This window comes from Phyllostomus hastatus, unplaced genomic scaffold (genome assembly GCF_019186645.2).
Source record: "Phyllostomus hastatus isolate PE091 unplaced genomic scaffold, TTU_PhHast_1.1 phas_contig_551, whole genome shotgun sequence".
Classification (NCBI taxonomy): Eukaryota; Metazoa; Chordata; class Mammalia; order Chiroptera; family Phyllostomidae; genus Phyllostomus; species Phyllostomus hastatus.
The window spans coordinates 9031690-9057217 of NW_025333909.1; the positions used below are offsets into that span (position 1 = coordinate 9031690).

Here is a 25528-nt window from a genome sequence, read left to right on the forward strand (position 1 = left end):
TAAGTGCTTAAGAAGTCTTAGCTATATTAGTTTAGCTCACTGAATACACTTTTCTGGAGTATAACACCCTCCTTTCTAAACTGCCTAAATTCTTCTGAGATATATCAGCTTCTCATTCCATCACTGCATTGTATGACGCTCTCAGCAGGAATTTCATTTCAAGCCACATACACAATTTATCTAAAATTAGGACAGGATTTTTTAACTCCATCTCTTAAAAATTGATGAACTCCACGACATAAGCAATTCCCATTAGTATGCTTAAAATAAGCTTTGAAATACTTCTTTACAATGACATACAATGGCTACAGTCATGAGACACTACCCTTGGAAAAAAATTACCAAATTTATATTAAAATTTTTCCTTGCTTTTTGTTTTCACTGATTCCGTCAGATGACTTCTACAATTACATAAAACCACAAACGACTGAGATCATTTCAAATGAATGTATTTTCCCCAAATAGTGTTTTTTCCCCCAAAAATGTACTAACTGAAGAAAGAGCAACTACTACAGGCGACATTTTATAAGAACTGAAGTGTTTTTTTATAAATTATTTGGGAGAAAAAACCTGCTTTATATTTGGGCATATAGAATGATGACAAAATGGGTCAAGTGTATGTGCTTTATTCTTCAGCCAACATATTTATTTATGTTTAAAAAGCATGATCTCTACTTTGAAGGCATTGGAAAAATCTTACTTGAAATGGTGACTGAATAATTTTTAAGAAAGTAAAAATGAAGTATTAATAGTTTATTACATGAACTAAGGGGGAGTGTTGGTGCAGGCTGGAGGGAGGATACAGGGGAAAATTGGGAAAACTGTAATAGCATAATCAATAAAGTATACTTAAAAAGATAAAAAAAGAGTATATTATGGATGAAGCCTAGGATTTTCTTCAATTACACGACACATATAAAACCTAGTGAATTAAAGATAGGTAAGAACTTTACCTGGTATTCCTTTATCCAGGACAACAATCCTGAAAAGCTGAAACTGGCCCAGTTTCCTCCATAGTAGCTTCTTCTGTAACAGTAAAAAAAAAAAAAAAAAAAAAAAAGAGTAAAGAAAAGGGTATAAAACTCTAGCCACCAATCGTTATCAACAAACCACCCTTGCCCCTTCAACTCATTCCATTTTCAATATTGCTGCCTCAAAGCTCAAAAGCACACCGAATTGGGATGTTGAGATTAGAGGACATAGCAGGCTGGAATAAATAGAAACGGACCTCTTAGATCCCAAAGGTAATTTTTCATTGTGTAAGGAGTTAAAAATCTCTTTGGCCTCCTTAGAGACTTCTTCACTGGTCACGTGATTGTTCACAGCTTGATACGGGCAATGAGCAGATACATCGGACCCCTGGGTGAACAAAAATGGCTGGGGAAAAAATCTGGTAGGTCTTCAAGAAAGACACAGGAGAAACTGTTAACCCTTTTTTTTAAAATTTTATTTATTTATTTTTAAGGAGGGAAGGGGGGAGAGAGAGAGGGAGAGAGAGAGAGAGAGAGAGAGAGAGAGAGAGAGAGAGAGAGAGAGAGAGAGAGAGAGAGAGAGAGAGAGAGAGAGAGAGAAACATCCATGTGCGGTTGCTGCGGGTCATGGCCTGCAACCCAGGCATGTACCCTGGCTGGGAATCGAACCTGCGACACTTTGGTTCGCAGCCCGCGCTCAATCCACTGAGCTACGCCAGCCAGGGCATAGAAACTGTTAACTCTTCTATCAAAATTTAATATATACTGCCGCCACCACTGCTCAAGCCATCTCCCACACGCAAAAATGTGTGTGTGTCTGTGTATGTATACACAGACACACAGCATACGCATGTTCATAACTGCCCACTGCCAATCCAGTGGGGACCAAAACGACACTCATCCCACTCTAGTTCCGGGGTGGGAACAATTCTTGGCTTTGTTTTGTCTTGAATTTTGCTCCTCTGTATCTAATGAAATGAAAATCTATAAAAGCTCCTTGAAAAATGAAACAAAGCTAAAACCTTCAATACGGTATTCAAAATTCCTCAACCACAGCGCTACTGGATGTCCTCTCAAAATTCTGCTAGACTTCGCTCCTCAATCAACTGCTGACATGGACCTGAGGAACAGTCAGCTCATTGTACTGTTTTGTGTCTGTGAATAATATTCTAGTGATTTTTTCAAGGTTATGAAGGTCTCAAGTATACAGGGCTGTGACACATCATCTGTATACTACACTGTGTGCCCACCTCCCAAAGTCAAATCGTCTTCTCTCACCATAGATTTGAACCCATTTACCCTTCACTGCCCTCACCTCCTCCATCTGCCACCCACCACACTGCTGTCTGTGTCTGTGAGTTTCAGCGTTATATCCCTCCCACCTATGGGTGCAATCATACGGTTCTTGGCTCTTTCTGTCTGGCTTATGTCACTTAGCATGATGTTCTCAAGGTCCATCCACATTGCTGCAAATGGCAGTATTTCATCTTTTCTTATGACTGAGTAGTATTCCACTGGATATACGCACCACACTGCCTCTATCCAACCATCTAATGCTGGATACCTGGTTTTCTCCATGTCTTGGCCACCACGAATAATGCCACAACGAAGCTATGGGTGCGTATGCCTCTGCGAATAAATGCTGCGTCATATGGTAACTCTATTCTTAATTTTGGGGGGAACCTCCATACTGTTCTCCACAGTGATTGTACCACTTTACATTCCCACCGGCAGTGAGTGAGGGTTCCTTCTCCTCCACAACCTCTCCAACATTGGTCATTACTTGTCTTGTTGCTAACAGCCATTCTAACAGGTGGGAGGTGTTATCTCCTTGTAGTTTTGATCTGCATTTCCCTGACAGCTCATGAAGTTGAGCATCTTTTCATATATCTGCTGGCCATCTGTATGTCTCCTTGGGAGAAGTGTCAGTTCAGGTCCTCTGCCCATTTTTTAATTGGATTTTGGGTTTGTTTGGTGTTGAGTTTTTATGAGTTCTTTCTAATTTCTAAATACTGACTCCTTGTCGGACCTGCTGTTTGCAAGTATCTTCTGCCATTCAGTTGATTGATTGCCCTTTGTTTTCTGGCAGTTTCTTTTCTGCATGAGACGGCAATGGAATTTCATGGATTTGGAACCCCACTGCCCGCCACATTCCCCCACAGGGTTGGTCCCCTGAGGTGGAGGTGACCAGAATATAAAGGAGATGCCCACGTTCCCAAGGAACACAAAAAGAGAACCGAAGGAGGCACAGAGCTACCAGAAAACAAAAGATAAAATGGCCACCAAAAAATCCTCTTACATCAATAATCACCCGAAATGTAAATGGATTGAATTCACTGGTGAAAAAGGCACAGAGTAACAGACTGGATCAGAAAACAAAACCCAACCACATGGTGCCTTCAGGAGACACATCTGAGCTGTAAAGACAAAATCACACTCAAGGTGAAAGGGTGGAGAATGACCCTCCCAGCAAATAGAAGAGTCAGCTTTTAGGCTCAAGTGTTTTACTAGCAATCACTGCTTTCCTCCAATAGAAAAAATAAATGGTTAAACTGAACACTTGTGAAAGTAGGTCTATTAATATAGTTCACTACTTTACTTATAGTCTGACAGTTCTCTCAAGGATAATGCAAAGTCATACACTGTCCAAATCCCTAGTGAGCTTTATGTCCTGACCAGTGTGGCTTGGTGGAGTAGCATCCCACAAAGCAGAAGGTCACCAGTTCGATCCCCCATCAGGGCACATGCCTGGGTTGTGGGCCAGGTCTCCAGTAGGGGGTGTGAGAGAGGCAACCACACACTGATGTTTCTCTCCCTCTCTTTCTCCCTGCTTTCCCTTCCTTCTAAAAATAAATAAATAAAATTCTTAAAAAATAAAAATCACTAGCAAGCTTTAAAATATAGATAGAACGACAGCTATTCCAACGATTCCAAATGGCAATGCCTGGCAAACAGGATGGACTCAGGATGCCTGGAAGCTGTGATCCCTTCATCAGAGAGAACAGTGGGAGGAGAGGTTGGGCAACAGTCATTAGTTCACAGAAGAGGGAGGAAGAAAAAGAGAGGGATGTTTGAATAGATGGTTTTCCCGTAGCAATTTATACTCTCTCCTCCCTTGCCTGAGAATAATACACTTCTGCCGTCCCTCCCCATCCTCTAGGTAAAGGCTCGAGAAAATTAGAAAATATCCTGAGTGTTGAAAAAAAATTTAAAAGCCTGAAACCACTGTCCTTATACAGTTTGTTGAGATATTTAGATTTCTCTTAGCCACTGTAAGATCATAGCCACTGAGAAGCTCTGTTATTAGGTGAAAGCTTCAAGATCTAAGTTAATTTTTAAATGGTTATACCAATTTATAAGTAATAAGTAGACATCTGATATGTGACACTGTGAGTGGACAAAGCTTTCTCAGACAGGACACAAAAAGTAATAGAAACTGATAAATTACAATCAATCAAAATGGAAAACTCCACAAAATATATTATTTTAAAAAACGAACAGGCTAGGCACAAACTAGGAGGGAATATTCATGAAACATATCTGACAAAGGACTGCTTTCCAGAATATATTAAAAAAAAAAAACCTCAACCTAATAAAAAGGCAGATACTCAACGGTTAAAATGGCAAAGGATTGGAACAGATTTCACAGAGGAAGACTGATGTGATTAACAAGCACGTGAAAAGGGCTCAATATCATCCGTCATTAGCTAAGTACACGATAAAACAAGCACTAAAACCGAGCAAAATAAGATGACGCTACACATCCACCAGAACAGTTCCATTTCGAGAGGCTGACAATCCCAGGGGTTGCCGTGAATGGCCAGAAAGCTCCCACATTTTGACAGGAGTGTAAAACAGTAGTACACCTCGGGAAAATGTCAGGAAGTTTCCTACAAAATTAAATACGTACCTACCGTATAACCCAGTGATTCCATTCCTGTGTACCCACACACAAGAAAAGTAGGGCATTTTTGCTCACTAACAGTTCCAAGCTGGTAGCAATTCAAGTATCCATCAACAGGAGAATGGACACAGAGGCTGCGGCATCGCCATAGTATGGACATTATTCAGCAATCAAAGGGAAGAAGCTACTGATACGGGCAACAACATCCATGAATGTCAAAAACACTCTCCTACGTGAAAGAAGCTTTACCCAAAAAGAGTACACTCTACAAGATTCCATTCCTTTAAAGTTCTAGAACAAGCTAAATTAAGTAACATACGACGAGAAATATCCTAAGAGTGGCTGCCTTTGAGGGTAGGAGTCAGGGCAGGACTTAACTTTGAAGAGGCATAAGGGAACTTTCTGGAGTAATTGCAATGTACTCCATCTTAATGAAGTTCTTAGTTAAACAAGAGTATGCATTTGCCAAAAAATTTATCATGTTAGTGCACTTGTATGTGCATTTCACTGCATGTAGTATTCTCTTGAAACATGAACCATATGTAAATCCTGAACTCTAGTTAATTCTATGCATGTGGAAGTACTCCAGACGGAAGGTTCTGGATGTGTTCAACTTACTTTGAAATGCATAAAACCGTAAGACGGAGAAACAGATTAATAGGAAAATGAACACGTGCAGAGTTACGTAATAACACAGCAAAATGTTAATGGTAGAACCTAGGTGGTGGACATATAGCTGTTCACAGTATGATTTTTTTAAAACTTTTCTGTGTCTGAAAATTGTCATAATAAAGTCAGAAAAACGAAACTAATGTAACCTGCGTTTTCCAACACTGACCATGATGTACCAATTTCCAAGGTATTTGCTGCTATTCTCAAAAGCCTCAAACAACTGTAAGAAGAGCCATCTTGCTGGTTTTTTCCATTGTGAAGTGACCTGAGGTCAGTTCATGGTCAAAATCTATTTTTCTCCCCTATACTTGGTCATATGGTCTTTGACAGAGCTAATTGGTTCTAGTGTTTTTCCATGCAGCTCCCATTTTCAACTTTTCCTGTTGATGTGATCTTAACCCCAGCATCTGGTGATCTCATCCAATTATGCATGTAAAAGGTGAAACGTGGTTTTCATTACTGTGGTCTTTCTGCCAAAGGATGGCAACATAATTATTAAGAAACTCACTATAAGACCAACACAGATTTTGACCAAATTCATTTTGGTATTTACATGGTTCGAAATATGGCTTATAATATCCCTTAAAGAAAAGTCCAGCAAGTTTAGGTTTTCAGAGTCAATATGACGAAAAAGAGAAAAAAAAAAAGATCAATATAATGTTCTAATATACTCTCTGTAACATTACTGCAATAATAAAAATTAAAGATCATCACATATTTTCTTACATTTTATCTTCAAAGATACAGCTTCAAAATGCTGGCATTCAGGTTCAACTTAAAAATACTATTTCTCCACTATCTTTAAAACTTTCTGTAGGGAATAACAATGCTAGGTTACTGACTGCTTCTACAATCCCATAGATACAATTTATTTTAAGGATAAAGTGAAAAATTCCTGACAGATAAAAAAAAGAGGGAGAAGAGGGAAATGGAACATTTTCTGCCAATTTTATGTCAAAACTGCCTCTGTAGATCAAGTAAAGGAAAAAGCGGTTTCTGATGAAGGATGACGTTTATCTCTATCGCCAGGAATACTATTTTATATGATGACAAAAGACTTCTGTGCAACTACAGTCTCTTTGTGGAACTACAAAATGAGCATTCACAGCATTGAAACAGAAGTAGAAAATGAGTATTCACAGCAAAAATTATGTCTAAAGCCTTCTATGTTTCATGATGGGAAAGTGATCTAAACTTTTTAGCTAAAATAAGTAAAAAGCACAAATGGACATTTTTATTTTCAAAGATAGAAAAGCCCATAATACTGAGGTGAAACTCTCTCCATCGTGTGAAATGTTGACCTTAAAACTACAGAAAACATGGTTTTAATCTTTCTAAAGTTTTACAAAGCTTATTCGGAATACCACCTAAGTTTTTTCCGGACACAGAAAGGAAATTATATAACTGCCTCCATTAACAGTAACCAATGGAACAGAAAAAAAAATAGTCTTTAAACAGTAACAAGAGAGTTCTCACCCTTTACACAGTGTTTAATGTCAAAGCAATATCACTTTGCTTAATGTGTAATCCCTGAAAAGAAATACATCACAGGTGGTCATCAAGCTGAACGGTATGAGAAGGCTGAACAATTAAACCTAGTCATTAAGTCTGTGACTTAAATCCTAACTATCTTCTTTTCCACTGTGCATCTGACTCACAATTCATCATTTGATATTCCACAACAGCTAAACTGCATCCTGCCCCAGGAAATGGCTTCTGTAAGCAAGTGCAAGAACGCTGAGAAAAGACAGAGCTACTGACATCCAGCCACATTCATCTGGGAATCATTGTTAATTATTAAGAAACCCAGGACTTGAAACTGGTTTCAGGAAGGTATCTGCCGGGGTCCAACGCAGCTCAAGCTCTGCACCCCCTTTTCTGTACTCACAGCTTGCACAATTTTCCTAGTAGAATTGTTGTATCACCTTCCACTGACAGCACTTTTCGCTTTCGAATTTCTGACTATTGTCACATGGGCTCTTCCATGACAATGGAAGAATGGTAGAACTGCGTTGGAAATCCCGTTCTCCTGAATTCTAATACTGTGTGTGTAATGCATCATAAGCAACCCCCAACTTCTGAGTTGGCCGGCATCATGTGGTCCAGGTGACATTATAACGGTAGCTTTGGTTCAAGGAGGCTCAACAATTAGATATCGACTGGCACCTGGACCTGATCACAGAACACCTTTTCCAAAATGTATCCCATCCATAGCTTGGGCTGTGAATAGGTATTCTAAGGCGGGGTGAGGCTCAGTTGCAAAAGTTAAACCACCCCCCAAAATGGCTTATGGTGCAGCTTGTCGGCATTGTTAAATATGTTAATGTCTGTTCTCCCCAAGAGGGAACAAATTCAGTTAAACAATAAACATTTTTTTAAAGATCTGGAGGGATTACAGTTCAACAGAATATATTTTGAGAAATGCTGGCTTAATTCTTATTAAGGGAAGGAGAAAAGCAGGATGCTATGTAGGTTGACCATGTCATTTCCCATTCATTATGTCACTTAATCTTCACAAGAGCCCTGAGACATTAGTGCCATAATTATCCCCATTTTACAATTAGGAAAAAAAAAACTAAAACTATCCATGACATTGAGTATCTTGTTTAACTCACTCGGTGAGGCCATGGCAAAGTCTGCACTTAAACCCAGGGCTTATCGGACCTCAAAGCCTACGCTGTTTCCACTCTGTTACTTAACACTGTCTCCCACACTCTACAAGGTCAGAATATTTTAAATTATAAATATAAGAATATAATACAAATCCTGGAATCTAACGTCAAGGCAATGGAATGAAGTTTAATTTTTGTTGTGCTTCAGCAATTCATGTAGATCATGAAAATGGGGTAATAACTTCATGACTGTATCAACTCTAATAACAGAGCTGGAGGGACTAATTCATTCCTAGGACGTAAAACACCACCAACTTTATTGTGTATCTCATATTTAATGTGCACCAAAAATCTTTCTGTGTATGATAGGAGTAGAAAAATAACAGTGTGGCATGTCTGATAATATTGATTTGGCAGCTATTATTGAATATGATACAGTGTGCACATTAAAAGAGGCACTATTGGCCCTGGCTGGTGTGGCTCAGTGGATTGAGCGCTGGCCTGTGAACCAAAGGGTGGTCATGACAAATATTTTTAATCACAGGCCTGTGAAAAGTCCCCGTTTTGACTGCCAGCCAGGGCACACGCCTGGGTTGTGAGCCAGGTCCCCAGTAGGGGGCGTGCTACAGGCAACCACACATTGATGTTCCTGTCCCTCTTATTCCCTCCTTTCCCCCTAAAAATAAAAATAAATAAAATCTTTAAAGAAAATAAAAGAGGCACTATTCTATTTAAATCTGGTCCCAGTCCTACAAAGAATCATGACATCTTCCTGGCTGACAAATAGAACAGCCTAGGAGATACATCACCCTTTTCACAAATTCTCATTTACTCCAAGCTCCACGTACCTGATACACGAGAAAGCCAATCTCCTTTCCCCATCCCCTCGCTCCAAGATCAACGAGGAGGGGGGCTTCCTTGGTCAACGATGCAAATGAAGTTCTCACGTTAGAGAGGAAGACCAGTTCCTTCCTTGATTTTAAAAGAGTCTGACGGGGCTATAGGAAGGCGCTCTGGCAACCCGATCGATCTGCCGGAATGATCACCAGCCTGCGCTCCCAGTCGTTGGGGCTGGAGGAAGACCGTCTTGTGTTTAAGAGTCAATCATTTGACAGTAGTCCCCGCATTCCAATCCGGTTTTAGACAGCCAAGCCAGGGAATATTACAAAGGTCACCCTCATTCTTGCTTTGCTCTGTGATCTCATCCATTCCTCCGGAGTCAATTATTGCTTCTCCCGTGATGACTCACAAACTGGTATCTCTCATCCCGGCCCCTATGCTGAGCTCCAGCCGCACAGCTATTTCCAGGCTGGAAGTACATATCATGCGTCATCAGCTTCTATGACATCTAGTTTCAAAAAATATCCCAGATTCACTTCAATCTTTCTATGTCCAAGAGACAAATGTATTTCATGCCCCCAACTTGGTTTTCTTTTTGGTTTCCCTATTTCAATAGACGCCAACACTATTCTTACAGCTGCCTATGCCCAAACTGCTTGCACTCAGTAATTATTCCTTCCTCACGTGTCCATTCTAGATTTCTCTTTGTCTTCCCTACCACTGCTGCCTTATTTCAGGCCCTATCTCTTATCCCATTTATTCATTAGTCTCCTCAAAGGTTTGTGGGCTTCTAGTTCCTTCCCTTTCCAACCTAATCTCCACATCACTGCCATTGTGACTGGATCCTGGCAGACGGCACACCTTTCCCTGGCTTAAAGATGTTTAATGGCTAATGCCCCTGTAGTAGAGTCCAAAACCCTTAGTATCACTACAAGACCCTGCAAACCTTAGTTCCAACGTAACTCTCCATACTTTTCTCTGGACATCGCCCCTCTCTGCAAAGTATCCAATGCATCAGCCAGAACCACACACAGAGAAGCGTCTGGATGTCTCTCTGTGTTTAGTAACACTATGCCCCCATGCCCAACATGCTGTTTCATCACAAACTGATGATGGAACTAGTCACACCAGTCAGAACTATTCAAATCCAGGATCATCTTCTCTGTGAGGCTGTCAGCTCCGCAATATATACTCAGAAGAACTGCATTCTGCGCCCACAGCTCTGCACACACTTCTGAAAGAGCTCTGTCCTGCTGTCTGGTGATCAGACTGCATCAGTGTTTCCTGCGACTGGACTAGGAGCAACTTAAGGACAAGGGCAACAGCTTGGTCGTTTTGATCCTTTGATCCTTTGAATCCTTGATGCACGGTGAGAACTGTTAACTAGTATAATCAATGCATTGCTGTTCATCAAGGCTTTGGGATCAAATGGGCCTGGGGGCAAATTCCCGAGCTGTGCCTTGTCCTAGTCACAGGACCTCAGCCGGGCACGTAACCTTACAGACGTCAGTCTTGAAAGCCTCAGCTATCTTATCTGCAGAATAAAAACATTCAAAGCAGTGACCAGCACATAGTAAGTTATTACCGTCACCCCCCTCTTCGCAAAGAATGGACAGAGCAGAACATGCCCAAGATGTCTTTCCAAGAGCTCCCTTTCCATGGCAATTACTTAAGTCCAGAAGCTTCTGGTCCATTGACACCCCGGGAAAAGGGGGCAGAGAGAGAAGAATGGGGGAACCACTGAGAGAACCACAGAACTCACAGACCAAAGGACTGAGGACGGCGCATCCCCTCTCCCTTTTTTTCCCTGTCCTCTCCTTCAGAGCAGCCCCAGCTCCTAAAGGTTAACCCTTGCTTTGTCATGGAAAGGCAAATCAAACTCCATTTACACTAATAGAAAAAAAAAGGAAATTAGAATGATAGCAAAAAGCTCCAAGCATTATTGCAGTAATAATGCTCAACTCCCAGCAGTGAAACTGATTGATATGCTTCAAACCCCCAAGGAGCTGGCAGGGGCAGTTGTCATTTCAAAGTAAAAAAAAAAAAAAAGACAAGGGGAAAGAAAAATATAAAATACTAGAGGAAAAAGATGTCTCTTCATCTGAATGATAAAGAAGTTGCTCGAGGGGAGGAGGGCAGAGGGAGAGGGATGTGGTGAGAACAATTACCTTTGCGTGTAGTCTTCCATGTTGTGGGAAAGCTATCCTAGTTCAAACGAACTGAATAAAACAAGTCAAAGTGGGTAATTGCAAGACAGAGCTGATACATCGTGATTTCTGCAAAGAGCTGTGTCACTCTAGGCTCCTTATGAGTTCTATGAAAAACAAATCCTCCTAGGGCAAGAACTGCCATTTGTAAACAAAGCTCCCGTCATGCAGATTTCAGTGACCTAATGACATTCGTTTCAAAGCCATCAAAATTTGCAAATCACTTCCCACGATTTTTTTCCCACACCTTTTTTTCCCACACCGCCCTCCTAAATAAAGACTGAGCACATTCCCAAAGATTTCACAGCAAAAGCCTTCTGTGAACCCGCCCCCCTGGGTCAGATGTTGCTGGCAGCACCTCAGCATGTCACAAGTTGACCACTGGGCCGTCACAGTCACGCTTCTGGGTAGGTTGCTCACTAGACCCAACTTACAGTTGAACAAAACGACATGTCACGTAATCAGTGACAGAGTCACAATTTGAATCAGGTGTCTTTGACCCTCACACCCAGGATTTTCTCGTCTCCTAACCCTACGCCTTATTGCAAGAGCACAGTCTCTGCAGTCAAAATGCACCTGACTTTAAAATCCTGGTTGTTCCCCTTGATAGGTATGTGACGTTGGAGAAGTTTTTTCAGTTCTCTTCCCTGAGCCACAGAAAGGCTGGGAAATTATACTTCTCTTAGAGAACAGTAATAAGAATTCAGTAATATTTGTAAAGAACCTGATATGGGATTGAGCAAATACTCAGTAAAAGGTAGCATTATTAGTATGTCACCGTGCAGTTAATAGCATACAGCACCTTGAACACTAGAGTAGGCTAAGCAAATGAAAATCACTTCCACTCCTAAATTAGGGCCACAGACATCATGAAATCTGTCTTTAACATGGCGGGGCAGGGAAAGGAGAGAAGCAGCGAAACACTTGATGCTTTGATAATTCATATACGTTCTTCTCACCCTTACAGGACAGCAGCGTTTTCTTTATCTAAATAATAGAAGATAAAAATAAAACTTTTCTTCTACGTGAGGTTACATTTCCCTATCCCTTGATGACAGTAAATCTAAAACCGTTCAAGTACTTATCTTTGAGCTACCTTAGCTGCATATCTGCGAGTATTCCAGTAGAAGAGAAAGAGCCATGGTATTTGATTTTTGCCTTAAAGAAAACATAAACAGACTTCAATTTCCACAAACTAAAAGGTACTAAAAATAACTTCACAGTGGGAGTAGCTGTTCAATAAATACTGCTTTCCTTTTTCAGAAGCTAATAATCATAGAACATCTACACCGAGTATTTTTGTCCTTTTCATTAGAGAAACAAGGGATCAACCTAAATTTTTCATTGAACTCTATAGATGTAGAGTTAATTTCCAGGGCAGAAAAATATCATAAAATCGATCTGACAGACGACTGCAGAGGCAATTTCTGAGGTGACTCAATGAGATAGAGCTTTATTAAGCCACAAAACATTTGAGTCTAACAATAAATCAGGTAAGTCTTTCTATTAAAAAAAAAATGGTGCTAGTTCTCAAAGATCTTCCTAGTCTCCTCTCCGTGGTGAGAAGTAACAGATTACTGTGACCACTCCCATTCACGCCACCCTCCTACCACCACACCTAAATTATATCCCCCTCGCTCTCTTACAGCACTAGCCTTTTTGCCTTCACAAGCATAATTCATAGTATAAAAATGCGGCACCTTTAATGCCTATGCCGCCCTGCGAGGGCCCAAGGCCATCACAAAGGCAGGAGTCATGGTCATCTTTGCTGTTCATGTATTGATACCCAGAGATGCATTTGGGTTTTGCAACCAGTTTCTAATTACAGCACGTGTATTTCTTCAGAAGGGGCAATCATTCCTGACAAATTGTAGTGTCTCCCAGCTCGGTGCTGAAACGCAATGCTGAACAATAACACGGAGGAAAAGGGGGATATCAAAATAATGTCGAGGCAATGGTGGAGAAATGTGGGGGGGCAGAAATCATAGCCCCCTCTAATAAGAGTCTTCGACCAATTATAGCTCTAAAACTCTCAAGAAATCTAATAGGATAAAATTTCCTAATACAATCCTATATGACCTCATTTCATTTTCATCAAGTAGTTATTTGTAAAAAAAAAATAGTTTTTGATTAAAATGATTGAGGTGGCAGTGGTTAATAAAGTATATAGATCAAGTGTGCAATTCTATAATACATCACCTGTATATTGCATTGCGTGCCCACCACCGCACGTACAATCTGCTTCTGTCGTTCGCTGACCATCCACACCACAACACAGCACACTATTACAAATAGCATTCTTAAATGTGAAAACACTGAGCACATACATAGAGGTGCCGATGAAATATTATAATGGCATAGTTTCACCGCATCAGTTCAGTTCGTTTTATCCTTTCACTCATGCGTTCATTCTTCTCTCATAAAACTATCCTTGAGTTCTCCAGACAGAATGTACCACACAAATAGGGGTCTCTTGGGATGTACAAGAAATGACATGTATAGTACTCCGTGTACTACAAGTACGTTGCCTGAGGTTTCTTTTTCTTTTCCTTTATAAAGACGGGGACAGAAACACCAGCGTGTAGTTGCTTCTCATGAGCCCCTGACTGGGGACCTGGCCTGCATCCCAGGCACGTGCCCTGACTGGGAATCGAAGCAGTGACACTTTGGTTCACAGGCTGGGGCTCAATCCACCCAGCCACACCAGCCAGGGCTGCTTGAGTTCTTATGACAATCATATATATACTTGTATGTATATATGATTAGGGAAAAAAGATTTTTACAAACAAAAACAAAAAAACAAGTCCAGAGACGAAGTCATTGTTTACTTCTCTTTATCACAATTGCTAAACAATTCCTAGACACAAAAACTAGACACAACTAGAGTGCATTTTTAAGACACAAACTAGAAAAAACAGGACTGGCCAGACCAAAGAGAAATCTACCCAGAAACTGACAGACATGTAATAGTGACATCAGTTCATAATAACCCCACAGGATAATACAATTTAGACTAGCAGGTTTCTTTGGTCAAATTATTAATATATAGCAATGTTTTCAACTTCAGAAATAATGATATGGTTATTGTATAAGATTAAAACATCAGCAGCTACTTTTGACATTCATTTGTGTCCATATCATAAATCCACTAAATACTTATTAAAGACCCCCGACACTGAGTAATCTCTTTAATAAAAAAAAGACTCTTACAAATGAATTTAAATGAATTCAATGAGCATGGTTTCCAATTGATTTAGTTTATGTTTCTCTCTGTGTGTGAAGCAGTTATAGTAGAAAGTGAAGACTGATAGGAAAAACAATAAAACCAAACAATAATTTATATGATTAAGAGAAGCGATCAATTGAGGCTGAGCAGACACACAGTTACTGGTAGAGGCCGATTCTGTTCAACTTAAACTTGTGCCTTTAGCAACTCAAGTTTAAAATAAATGCCAATCTCTACATTTTGAATTGCAAATTGCTTTTCTAAATCACAACATCTATTCTTGAAATTTCACATGTCAACAGCTCATTAATATCTACAGTAAATGCAGTTCTCTGAAAAGAACCACAGATTTTCCATTTATTGTGACAGATAGCTGGCACACAAAAATAGAGTTCCTTCAATGACAATTTGGCAGAAGTTAACTTTTGTTAAAATCTGTCTACAGAAATTTATGACAACACAGCAATGAAGTGACTATTTTGAATAAGATTAGCTGCTGTTGATAGTGTAGATGTTTAGACAGTGTTTATAAATCAACAGAGATCGTACTTACTATTTTATAATGGGCCACTTCAGAACCATTTTCCATCAACACTTAAATGGTATATAAATGTAAACAGTGGCAGAAGAGTAAAGTACTAAGTTATCTTCACGAAGTCATGAAAGCAATATACACACATAAGAAACTTAAAGTGCATTTTTGCCTGCAGTTACATTTACAGCTTTGTCTCATTTAATATTTAATGTTTTAATGTAAGAAAGACTTTCATCAAAGAAAAATAACACCACTCGACAGTTTGTCATGATGAAATTTCAAGTTCGGGTCAGTATTTTACTAGCTAACCACATAAAGTGTCCTGCAAAAGTGACTTTTACCGAATTCCTTACCACTGATTTTTATTTTATTGAGGCACAGTCGTTGTACAAGCTCAGTAAGTCAAACTGGCTTTGTGACAGTTTGGAAAAGGTCTTAAGACAATTTTGCAAATATACATACATAGTGAAAACTTGGGCCAGTACCTTTTTACCAAAGTATTAGACAATTTTAAATAAAACTCATCTGTATATGGGTATTTTCATTTTGTTTGTAACCGGAAATTGGAAACAACTTTTAAGGCAGCAGTAGATAACTGGTTAAGTCAACCGAGCTGTATTCATATAAAAACAATAGAGCCTGTTATGATCAATTAAAAATCACATCTTTGACACGTTGAAATGATGTTTACAGAAAAATAATACATCTTCTGGAAGAAAGATTTTATGTACCTACAGCAGAAAGTACTGCCTGTCCAACAAAATCTCCCTGTCCCCTCAACTGGCCATCGGCGTGGGAGGGACGTCATGCCTCCATACAACTCGGCAACTATCCGTGGATATCTGACCAAGTTTTTGCCCAGAGAATAGTGCTATATGCCTTTCCGGCCCCATTCTATCCACACTGTCTCCTTCCTAGACGCTGAATCTGTGCAAACCTACACCCCAGTTTAGACCATGCAAACCAGAGAGTAAAGAATCCAGAGAGAGGAAACTTAAGTCCTCATGGAGCAGAGCTACCCGCTATTAGCAGTAGACTCTTCAGATGTGTTTTTTTTTAAAGATTTTATGTATTTATTTTTAGAGAGGGAAGGGAGGGAGATAGAGAGAGAGAGAGAGAGAGAGAAACATCCATGTGCAGTTGCTGGGGGCCGTGGCCTGCAACCCAGGCATGTACCCTGGCTGGGAATCGAACCTGTGACACTTTGGTTTGCAGCGCACTCAATCCACTGAGCTACGCCAGCCAGGGCTCAGATGTGTTTTAATCACACTTTTAGTAACTGTTCAAGCCACTGTTTTCTGGGTCTCTTTATTACAGCCCCTTGTTCTTTCATTGTAACTAACGTAGCATGGCAGAGAAAAACATCACAGCTCATGTTCACGGCACGTACAAATGGTAGCAAGTGACAGCGCTATGCTTTCTTTTTTTTTTTTTTTTGTCTTCATGACATACTGCAGATACATTACTGCTATTAATTTAAAAAACTCAGGCAGGATCTTAATATATTTTACAATTTAAATCATTGTTTCTTCTCTGATCCTATCTTGGCCATCTCCCCTTAACAAATACAGAAGACAGCTATTGTACAGAAGAGTTAAAGAAGTACATATTTATACTTCTTTACAGGGCCAGAAGTATTCTCAGTAAATTTACCGAGCACCTACGTACGAAGCAACTCAAAGCAGAAAAAGTGTACACTGACACGTGACTGCTCAGTATTTCCTTCCAAGTGCCTTTCACGGCTGAAGACACAGCTTCTGACATGGGGTAGCTTACAGCGGTCCTGCGTAAGCACAAAAGGTACTTAACATTTCATTTGTCATCTTTTAAAACTGTGGTAAATTTTGCATCTTCCTCCATTATATATCCATTTTTAAATAATATTTGTAAATGGAGATAGTACGGATTCATGGATATATATACATACAAATATATGTATTAGATGTGGATAGGGACATATACATACATACAGACATACATGTGTCTGTACAAATGACTGAATAGACACATTAACGAGCTCTGTATATTGAGAGGGAAGCAAAAACCCTCCATTAGGTATGAGCGCTCTTCGTTCTTAGAACGTGATTCCTAAATACCACTGTCAAACACATGGAGAGAGGGCTCCTGGGTAAGTGGTTGATTGTAGGGCTGGGGGACAGAAAACGCAACATGAGCCTGGAACATCTTGTACGGTCAGAAAGTAAGGGAGGGCTCAAAGAAGGATGGGGCATTTTATAAGGATGTGGAACATAATGGAAGGAACTGCCAGTCCCTGAGGCTGGAACAACGTAAATAACAAAATAAGCAATGGCAGTATCAGATTACGACCCACAGAAGAAAATAAACATCTAAGAAACAGTACTGGCATACATCATTATATAAATAAATAAACAAATAAATAGATAGGAGAGAAGAAACAGCTCTTTTTTATTTTTAAAAAAATGCTATAAATAAACAAAGGTGGAAAGAGGAAAATAAAAAAGCGCCATTACGCAGACATCAGTGTGCCTCAGGGGAGAGAATTTGAGAGCACTAACAACTAAATGTAATGGGGGATCCTAGACCAGATCCTGGGAAAAAAAGAGAACATTGTTGAAAAAAATTAATTCCAATCAGGTCTGTAGTCCAAGGGTCATTATTCCACCAACATTAATTTCTGAGTTCTGATCGTTGTACTACGGCTACATGCAAGATTAGCATTAGGGGAAGAGGAATAATTTTTACAAAGAAACTCTGTACTAATTTTGCAACTTTAATGTAACTCTAAAATGTGTTCAATTTTTTAATGGTTTAGGACACTTAATGCACTATGTCTACCAACTTGACATACATACCGGCAGAAGCTGCACTGTTTCTCCTTGCACATCGCACCCCACCTCCACCCCTCCACGTGCCAGAACGCCACCACACCTGCAGAAGCAGGGCTGTCCCCTCGTTGACAATCAAACTTCATTGAGAAATAAGAAAAAAAGAACCAAATAACAATGTCCTACACATTAGCATTCGTTGGGATTATTCAAATCATCGTCAACAACGTGAGGTATATTTCAAAGGATATCTGGAATAGAAATAAAAGATGGGAGTTCTGGCGCCAGGCATCTGCTTGCTTGACCCTGCGCAAATCTCAATGTTCTCATCAACAGATGACTTCCTTCTAAACTACCATGAACTTCCCTGGCTGGTGTGGCTCAGTGGCCTGCATCCCAGCCTGTGAACCAAAGCATCGCCGGTTCGATTCCCAGTCAGGGCACACGCCTGGGTTGTGGGTCGGGTCCCCAGTAGGGAGCACGCAAGAGGCAACTACACAGTGATGTTTCTCTCCCTCTCTTTCTCCATCTTTTCCCCTCTCTAAAAATAAATAAATAAAATCTTAAAAAAAAAGAAAGTTGACTAAAGACATGAAGACGTTTTAGCAAAGTGAATATACAGATAGCCCATAAGCGCATGAAAAAATGTTCATATTTGGACTTTAGGGAAGTATGAAATAAAATCACAATGAGGTATCACTGCACACCAGTCAGAATCCCCCCAAATGCTGGCAAAGATGAAGAGAAACGGATCACTGGTGCACTGCTAGTCAGAATGTAAAATGCTATCCGCATTCTAGAAAAGAGTTTGCAACTTCCTGAAAAACTAAATATGCCATTACTGTATGATCCAGCAACTGCACTCCTGAGCATTTATCCCAGCAAAATAAAAACTTACGATGACACACAGGAAAACCCAAAGATGAATGTCCACACAGCAATCTTATTTGTAATAGCGAAAAACTGGAATCAGCCCAAATGCCCCTCCACAGGTGAGTGGTTAAACAAAGATACATGATATACAATACTACTCAGCAACAAAAAGGAACAAAAAGGTAACTGTGGTGGGTAAAAGAGACCAACAGCGAAAAGTTGCATACTATACAGTTCCATTCTCAAAATAACAAAATTATCGAACTGAAAAAACCAAATTATTGGTAGCTGGAGTTAGAAATAGGGGACACAGAGGACAGAAGTATGAAATAAAAAGGCAACTAGAGGAATTCTTAAGTGTTGGAATTGCTCAGTATCTTATAACTTTTTCTACACTGACTTTAATACATACTTAATAAAAACTTACATATTTTTGTGCAACTTCTTTACCTGGACAGATATTGTAGGACACATAAAAGGTAATATGAGTGGCCTGGCTGGTGTGGCTCAGTTGGTTGGAGTGTCATCGTGTAACTAAAAGGTTACAGGTTCGATTCCCAGTCAGGGCATATACATAGGTTGTGGGTTCGATCCCTAGTTTGGGCGCATACAAGCAAGCGACTGACTGATGTTTCTTTCTCTTTCCCTCTCCCCCTCTCCTCTCTAGTGGTAGAAAGAAAGGGCAGGGTGCAGGCAGGCAGAAGAGACAGACTAGAACTTTTTTCCTTTCTTATTTACCTATTTTCCCACAAGGGGTTGTCATTATAAATTCAGTAAGATAGTGAAATCAAAATGTATGTGGAAATTTCAAAACATACTTCTAAATAACCAGTGGATCAAAGGTGAAATGACAATGGCTATTAGGAGATACTTAAAATCCATGGAAGACAGTTAATGTGATCCTAAGAGGCAATTACAATTGTAAAATAATTATATTAAAAAATCTCTTAAGTATAAAAAGTTATGAATCTGATTCAAGAAGTCAGAAAAATAACAAGAATGATTGCTAAAATAGATGTTAAATAGATAGAAAACAAAGAGACCACAGAAGGAAAAAGACAAATAATATAGCCAAAACCTCTGGCAAGAGAGAGCTGGAAAAAAGAAATAGAAAAAAGGCACAGATAACGCAAATAATATTAGGAATTTTTACAAAGAATGCATAACTGCAGCAACAGCAGGGCACAGCGAGCACGGGGGGAGGCGCACACGACACGGTGACAAGGGAAGAAGAGGCCGGATGCTGGGGCAAGTAGCGAGAACAGAGCAATCAGGAGGTTCTCAGAGAAGTTCAATAGTAAATAATAGTAAAATGAACTGGAAGGAACAGTGGAGACAGAACACTCCTTAGACTTGGGCTATGTTTTAAAAGTCGAGCTGACAAGATATGCGGAAGGATTGAATATGGGTTTGAGGGAAAGATATGAAGATATTAAGATAAGTATTAAGAGTAAAATCAAAGCTTTGGCTGGCGTAGCTCAGTGGATTGAGCGCGCGCTGAGAACCAAAGTGTCGCAGGTTCGATTCCCAGTCAGGGCACATGCCTGGGTTGCAGGCTATGACCCCCAGCAACCGCACAATGATGTTTCTCTCTCTCTCTTTCTCCCTCCCTTCCCTCTCTAAAAAGAAATAAATAGAATCTTTAAAAAAGAGTAGAATCAATAAACACAATGCACACCTCGGCACAGAGACCCAAACAACAGAGCTGCCGTCTAGTTCCAGCTTCAACCCTCATTAATCCAACTCACTTAGCTAACCCCTCAGTCACACAAACACTCTCACCTTTCAATCTGTTCCCTCTTTCCAGAACGCTCTCCTTCCTCATTAAAGTCTTGCTTATCTTTCCAGACTCAGCTCAAATGTCATCTCTATGACACTCTTCACCAATCTCCCAGGCATGATTAGTCACCCCCTTCTCCGGCTTCAGCTGCTTCCATCTAGTAGGAGCCGCAGCAGCGGCAGTATCGTCAGAGTAACAGATGTTAACATTTCCTGAGAGTTTATGTTTCTGGCACTGTTATAAAACTATCACACATATTATTTTATTTAACCCTATAAAGAATCTTATTAATTAAGTGCTCTTTTATGCCACTTATATCAAGAAACAGAGGAATGAAGAGATTAAGTAAGTTCTCAAAGACTATACACCTAGTAAGGGCCGACAGCAGGAATTGAACCCGGGCACTCTGGGAACTTGGTGAGAATGTAAAATGGTACAGCTGCTCTGTGGAAAATAGTCTGGTAGGTCTTCAAATATAAAGGATAAAAAATATATAAAAGATAGAATTACCATGTGATCTAACAATTTCAATTCAGGGTATACATCCAAAGGAACTCAGTCCACAGGATCTCAAAGGTATATTTGCTTATCCATGTTCACAAGAGGTAGGAGTAACCCAAATGTTTATGAATGGGTACGGTATATTCATACAATGTAACATTAATCAGTCTTAAAACGGAAGGAGATTCTGACACCATTTTAAAACCTAAATGAACCTTGAGGACATTATGCTGAATGAAATAAGGCAGTCACAAAAAGACAAATATTGTACCATTCCAATTATATGATGTATCTAAAGTAGTCAAATGCATGGAGACACAAAGAAAGCAGAATGGGGGTTGCCACGGGCTGAGGGGAGGAGGCATGGGCACTTATTGCTAATGGGTGTAGTTTCAATCTGGCCAGATCAAGAGTTCTGGAAATGTGTTGCACAATATGAATATGGTTAACAGTACTGAACTGTACCCTTAAAATTGCTAAGATTTTATGTTATGTGTTGCTTTTTTTTTTACCATGATTTAAATATTATTTTTAAAACAACATGGGAAAGGATGTCTATGAAACAGAGATGGGGAAGATTGAATCCGGCTGTGAAGAGCCTTAAATGCTAAAGTGAATAAAAAATTAGAAAATATTTAAACCTGGCCCACAGCAGAAAAACATCCTATAAATACCTACATGGATCTAAACTCTCAAATGCCACCAAACCTAAGGATGTAAAACAGAAGAAAAAAAGTTTTCTCATTTTGAAATACTATTTTTAATAATAAGATACATGTTTTTAAGGCAACCACATTATCAAGCCCTTCCAATTTAGTCACTGTTTAACAAAATAAGATTTAGCTTCTTACATTCCTAATAAAAATTGATTTTGGAGTTATCAGTAAACCCTCTATGAGTTCCAAAAAAAGTCTTCATTCTGGGAAGCCCTCAGGTTTTAGAATAAAAATAAAACAAAATAAATTTGAATATAAAGTTAAACAAGTACTAGCTTTTTAGAGTGAAAAAATTACTTCATTTCTCTATGCTTCACATTCATCATTTGTTAAATTGGAATATCACCACCTACATCACTTGGCTGTGATGGGGATTAAATTATATAACATATAAAGAATCCAATATAGTGAGTAGCATAGAGTATAAACATAGAGTATAAATTGAATGACAATTTAGGGAAATTTAACATTTTATTTGCAATTTTAGGTTAATTCATTAAAATTAAGGGGAAAACTGAATTTAGTTTTTTATTAAGCCTTTTAAAGCACACAGGCCCAGTACCTGGGCTTTAAAAGTCACAGACTTTTTGGCATGTGAATCCGTGACATGTCAAAAAGGACAAAACTGAGACATTAATGCTAGCAGTTACGCATGTAATAGTGAAAGAGAATTCTCAGGGCAGGACTTGTCTGAAAAAATGAACCTAAATTATTTTAGAAATTTCATCCAATAACTGAGGAGTTAACAGGCTTTCAAAATAAATTTAGAAGGGGTTAAATGTAAATGAACTAATACCCCTTTTTGAATCCCTACATATTTGCAGTGGGGTGAATATAAGAGAAAGCATTATAACAGCAGCAAATCTAGTTATCCTTGGTGTTCTGACATTACGAAAAACATCACAGTTAATATGTAACAGAAAATGGAAAGTTCTTTTCTTCTCGTTTCTTTTGTACTATTTAGCGAACAATTAAAGTGTCAAGACAGAATGTTCAAAAGCAGTTAATAGGTGGAAAGGTAGAGATTTGTTTCAGGAGGAAGCAGGAACTAGGAGATTTCAACTATGCTTTATCTTAAACTTGAATTTGGCACAGAATCACATTTAAGGGAAAAAAAGCTCTAGATATTTTTCTCAGTTAAGATTTCGTCTAATAGTTAACATTTTGATTAACATTAAGCAAACCATATACCCTAAATTTATTGGCTGCATTTTCCAACCAAGTCTAAGGCACAGATGCATGTACAGGTTGCATACGCCCACACATGTGTTTAAGAAAAAGGGCAGGTGGGAGATTTCTAAGCCTCTGGCTGAACTATTTATCATTTAAAAAACAAAATCAGTCATGACATATAAAATTATGATGATTTATTTTATTCTAAAGGAAATGTCACTATTTCACAGACTAGAATAGTGAAACTTGTATATTATATATTTCACATATTTTTAGTAAAAATTAATTCTAATTATTTTCTAACTTAAAAAGCTTTTATGTGCCCTGGCTGGTGTGGCTCAGTGGTTGAGTGCAGGTCTGTGAACCAAAGGTTGGTGGTTCAATTCCCAGTCAGTGCACATGCCTGGGTTGTGGGCCAGATCCCCAGTGGGGAGCGTGCAAGGGGCAACCACACACTGATGTTTCTCTCCTACTCTTTCTCCCTCCCTCCCCCTCTCTAAATCCAAAAAGGTTTATATATGACATATATACATATATGTGCACACAGGTGTATTTCATTTTTTCATTTTGTACAGAGATATTTAGGAAGTATTAAATGCTATCATTGATAAACTTACGAATCAACATGCAGAACCCTCTGGCCATTTCTTGAACATGCAGCCGCAATGACGGATTCAGGCAAACCTATAAAAATACACACCTATATCATTTAGAATGTAGAAAATATATATATGTAACGCAAAATGTTCAATTCATGCCATTTGCTGTAAAGAAGAGTTTAACAAAATAAGCTCATCTTTATATTCTAAACTATAATGTGTATATTATTATGCCATTGGATGCTTCTTAAACTACTAATGCTGAAAATTTTATTATGTTGAAGAGATATTCTTAAAACCAAGTACTTCAATGTTTTTGATCAGCAAATTACTATAAATGAGGAACTGTCAAAATATTGTTCATACAGCACTTTGTCATTAGGAACTGTGTCCACACACTAGCTCATCTGCCGGCACTGCGAGCATGTGAATACACATTTTAAAGATTAAGAAGAAACGAGGGTAGAAATGTTAACTTGTTACCCATCACCCAAAGAAAATTAAAAACTTCTCGAGTTGAGTCCTGGCTGATGTAGCTCAGGGCACCGAGCACTGGCCTGCAAATCAAAGGGTCACTGGTTCGATTCCCAGTCAGAGCACATGCCTGGGTTGTGGGCCAGGTCTCCAGTTGGGGGTGCGTGAGAGGCAACCACACAGTGATGTTTCTCTCCCTCTCTTTCTCCCTCCCTTCCCCTCTCTCAAAAAATAAATAAATGTAATCTTTAAAAAAAGTTCTAGAGTTGCAATTTAAACCCAAATCTAACTCCAAAGCCACAGTGCCTGTGACAGGGAACGGCATACACTCATTTAAGCAATGGCTTAGCTATTTAAAAAGAGTCCATTTACAAGATACACTTTCTGGGTAATACAAGTTTGAAAAGAACATTACTGTCCTGGAATCAAATTAAGCCACACCATAAAATTGGTTAGCATAAATGGGAATATATATTACTAGTCTCACTACAAAAAAAAAATCAAATATTACTAAAGAGAATGATTTTAGAATTTTACAAAGTCAAGTGTTTATCCAGCTGCTGTGGCTCAGTGGACTGAGTGCCGGCCTGCAAGCCAAAGGGTCACTGGTTGGAATCCTTGGCCCAGGTTGCAGGCCGGGTCCCCAGTAGGCAGCGTACAAGGCAACCACACATGGATGTTTCTTTCCCTCTCTTTCTCCCTCCCTTCCCCTCTCTCTAAAAATACAGAAATAAAATCTTTTTAAAAAACCAGGTGTTCAGCTACATCAACTACTTAATACTTTATATGTTGTAATTTAGACTTTTCCGTAATTTCTTATCCTAAATTCTACCACTCCAATAGAGAATAAATTTTTCCTGTCAGTCACACTAACAAAGCATGTTTTGAAAGCTTAGTACAATTCTATAGCTCTACCACTGACTTTTTCACTGCGATGAAAACACCCTGATCCTCTTGAATTTTTGCCTAGCAGAAGAGAAACAGCACCATTCTTTTGGCAAGGAATTAAACTATGCACTACGAATCAAGGATTTCAAGAAAATGGAACAGTTATCTTCTTTATGTGAAAAGAAATAATGCACATGGAAGCAACTGACATAGTCAATCTCAGGTTAAAAACATTATAAACACCAGCTCCAGCTGCATTCACAAAAGACTAGAGTTCCCAGTGGTGCATACTTTGTGGGTATTGCTTGGTTTCGAAAAGAAGGTCTACTCACATGTACTGTATACGGCCATTAAACATCAACTACTAGAAATAAGTCATAAAGTTTCAACTTGGAGCCCTGGCTGCTGTGGCTCAGTGGTTCAAGGGCCAGCCTGCAAACCAAAGGGTTTGCCAGTTAAATTCCCAGTGAGGGCACATGTCTGGGTTGAGGGCCAGGTCCCCAGCTGGGGGCAACCACACATTGATGTTTCTCTCCCTCTCTTCCTCCCTCCCTTCCTCTCTCTAACAAAATAAATAAATAAAACCTTTTTAAAAAATCTTCCATTTTCTATTATTTTAAAAAAGCTTCAACTTTGAATATAATTCAAAGGAAAAACAGTGAAAATTCGTGGTGTTCAAGGAAATAGGACACAGAAAGGAAAATTTTCAACAGTTAAGGATACTTCTTCATACAGTTATAATTGTATTGC

The 25528-nt window shown here is 39.2% G+C and overlaps 1 protein-coding gene across 1 annotated transcript in view; it reads right to left on the minus strand.

Moving 5' to 3' along the window:
• Positions 1-25528, minus strand: part of CHM (CHM Rab escort protein) — a 144152-nt gene that overhangs the window by 98420 nt on the left and 20204 nt on the right. Inside the window, exons 2-3 of the mRNA XM_045847467.1 lie at positions 23435-23501; positions 954-1026 (exon numbers count right to left, since the gene is read on the minus strand). Of these exons, the coding sequence (XP_045703423.1) occupies positions 954-1026; positions 23435-23501 (140 nt within the window). The remainder of the gene's footprint in view (positions 1-953; positions 1027-23434; positions 23502-25528) is intronic.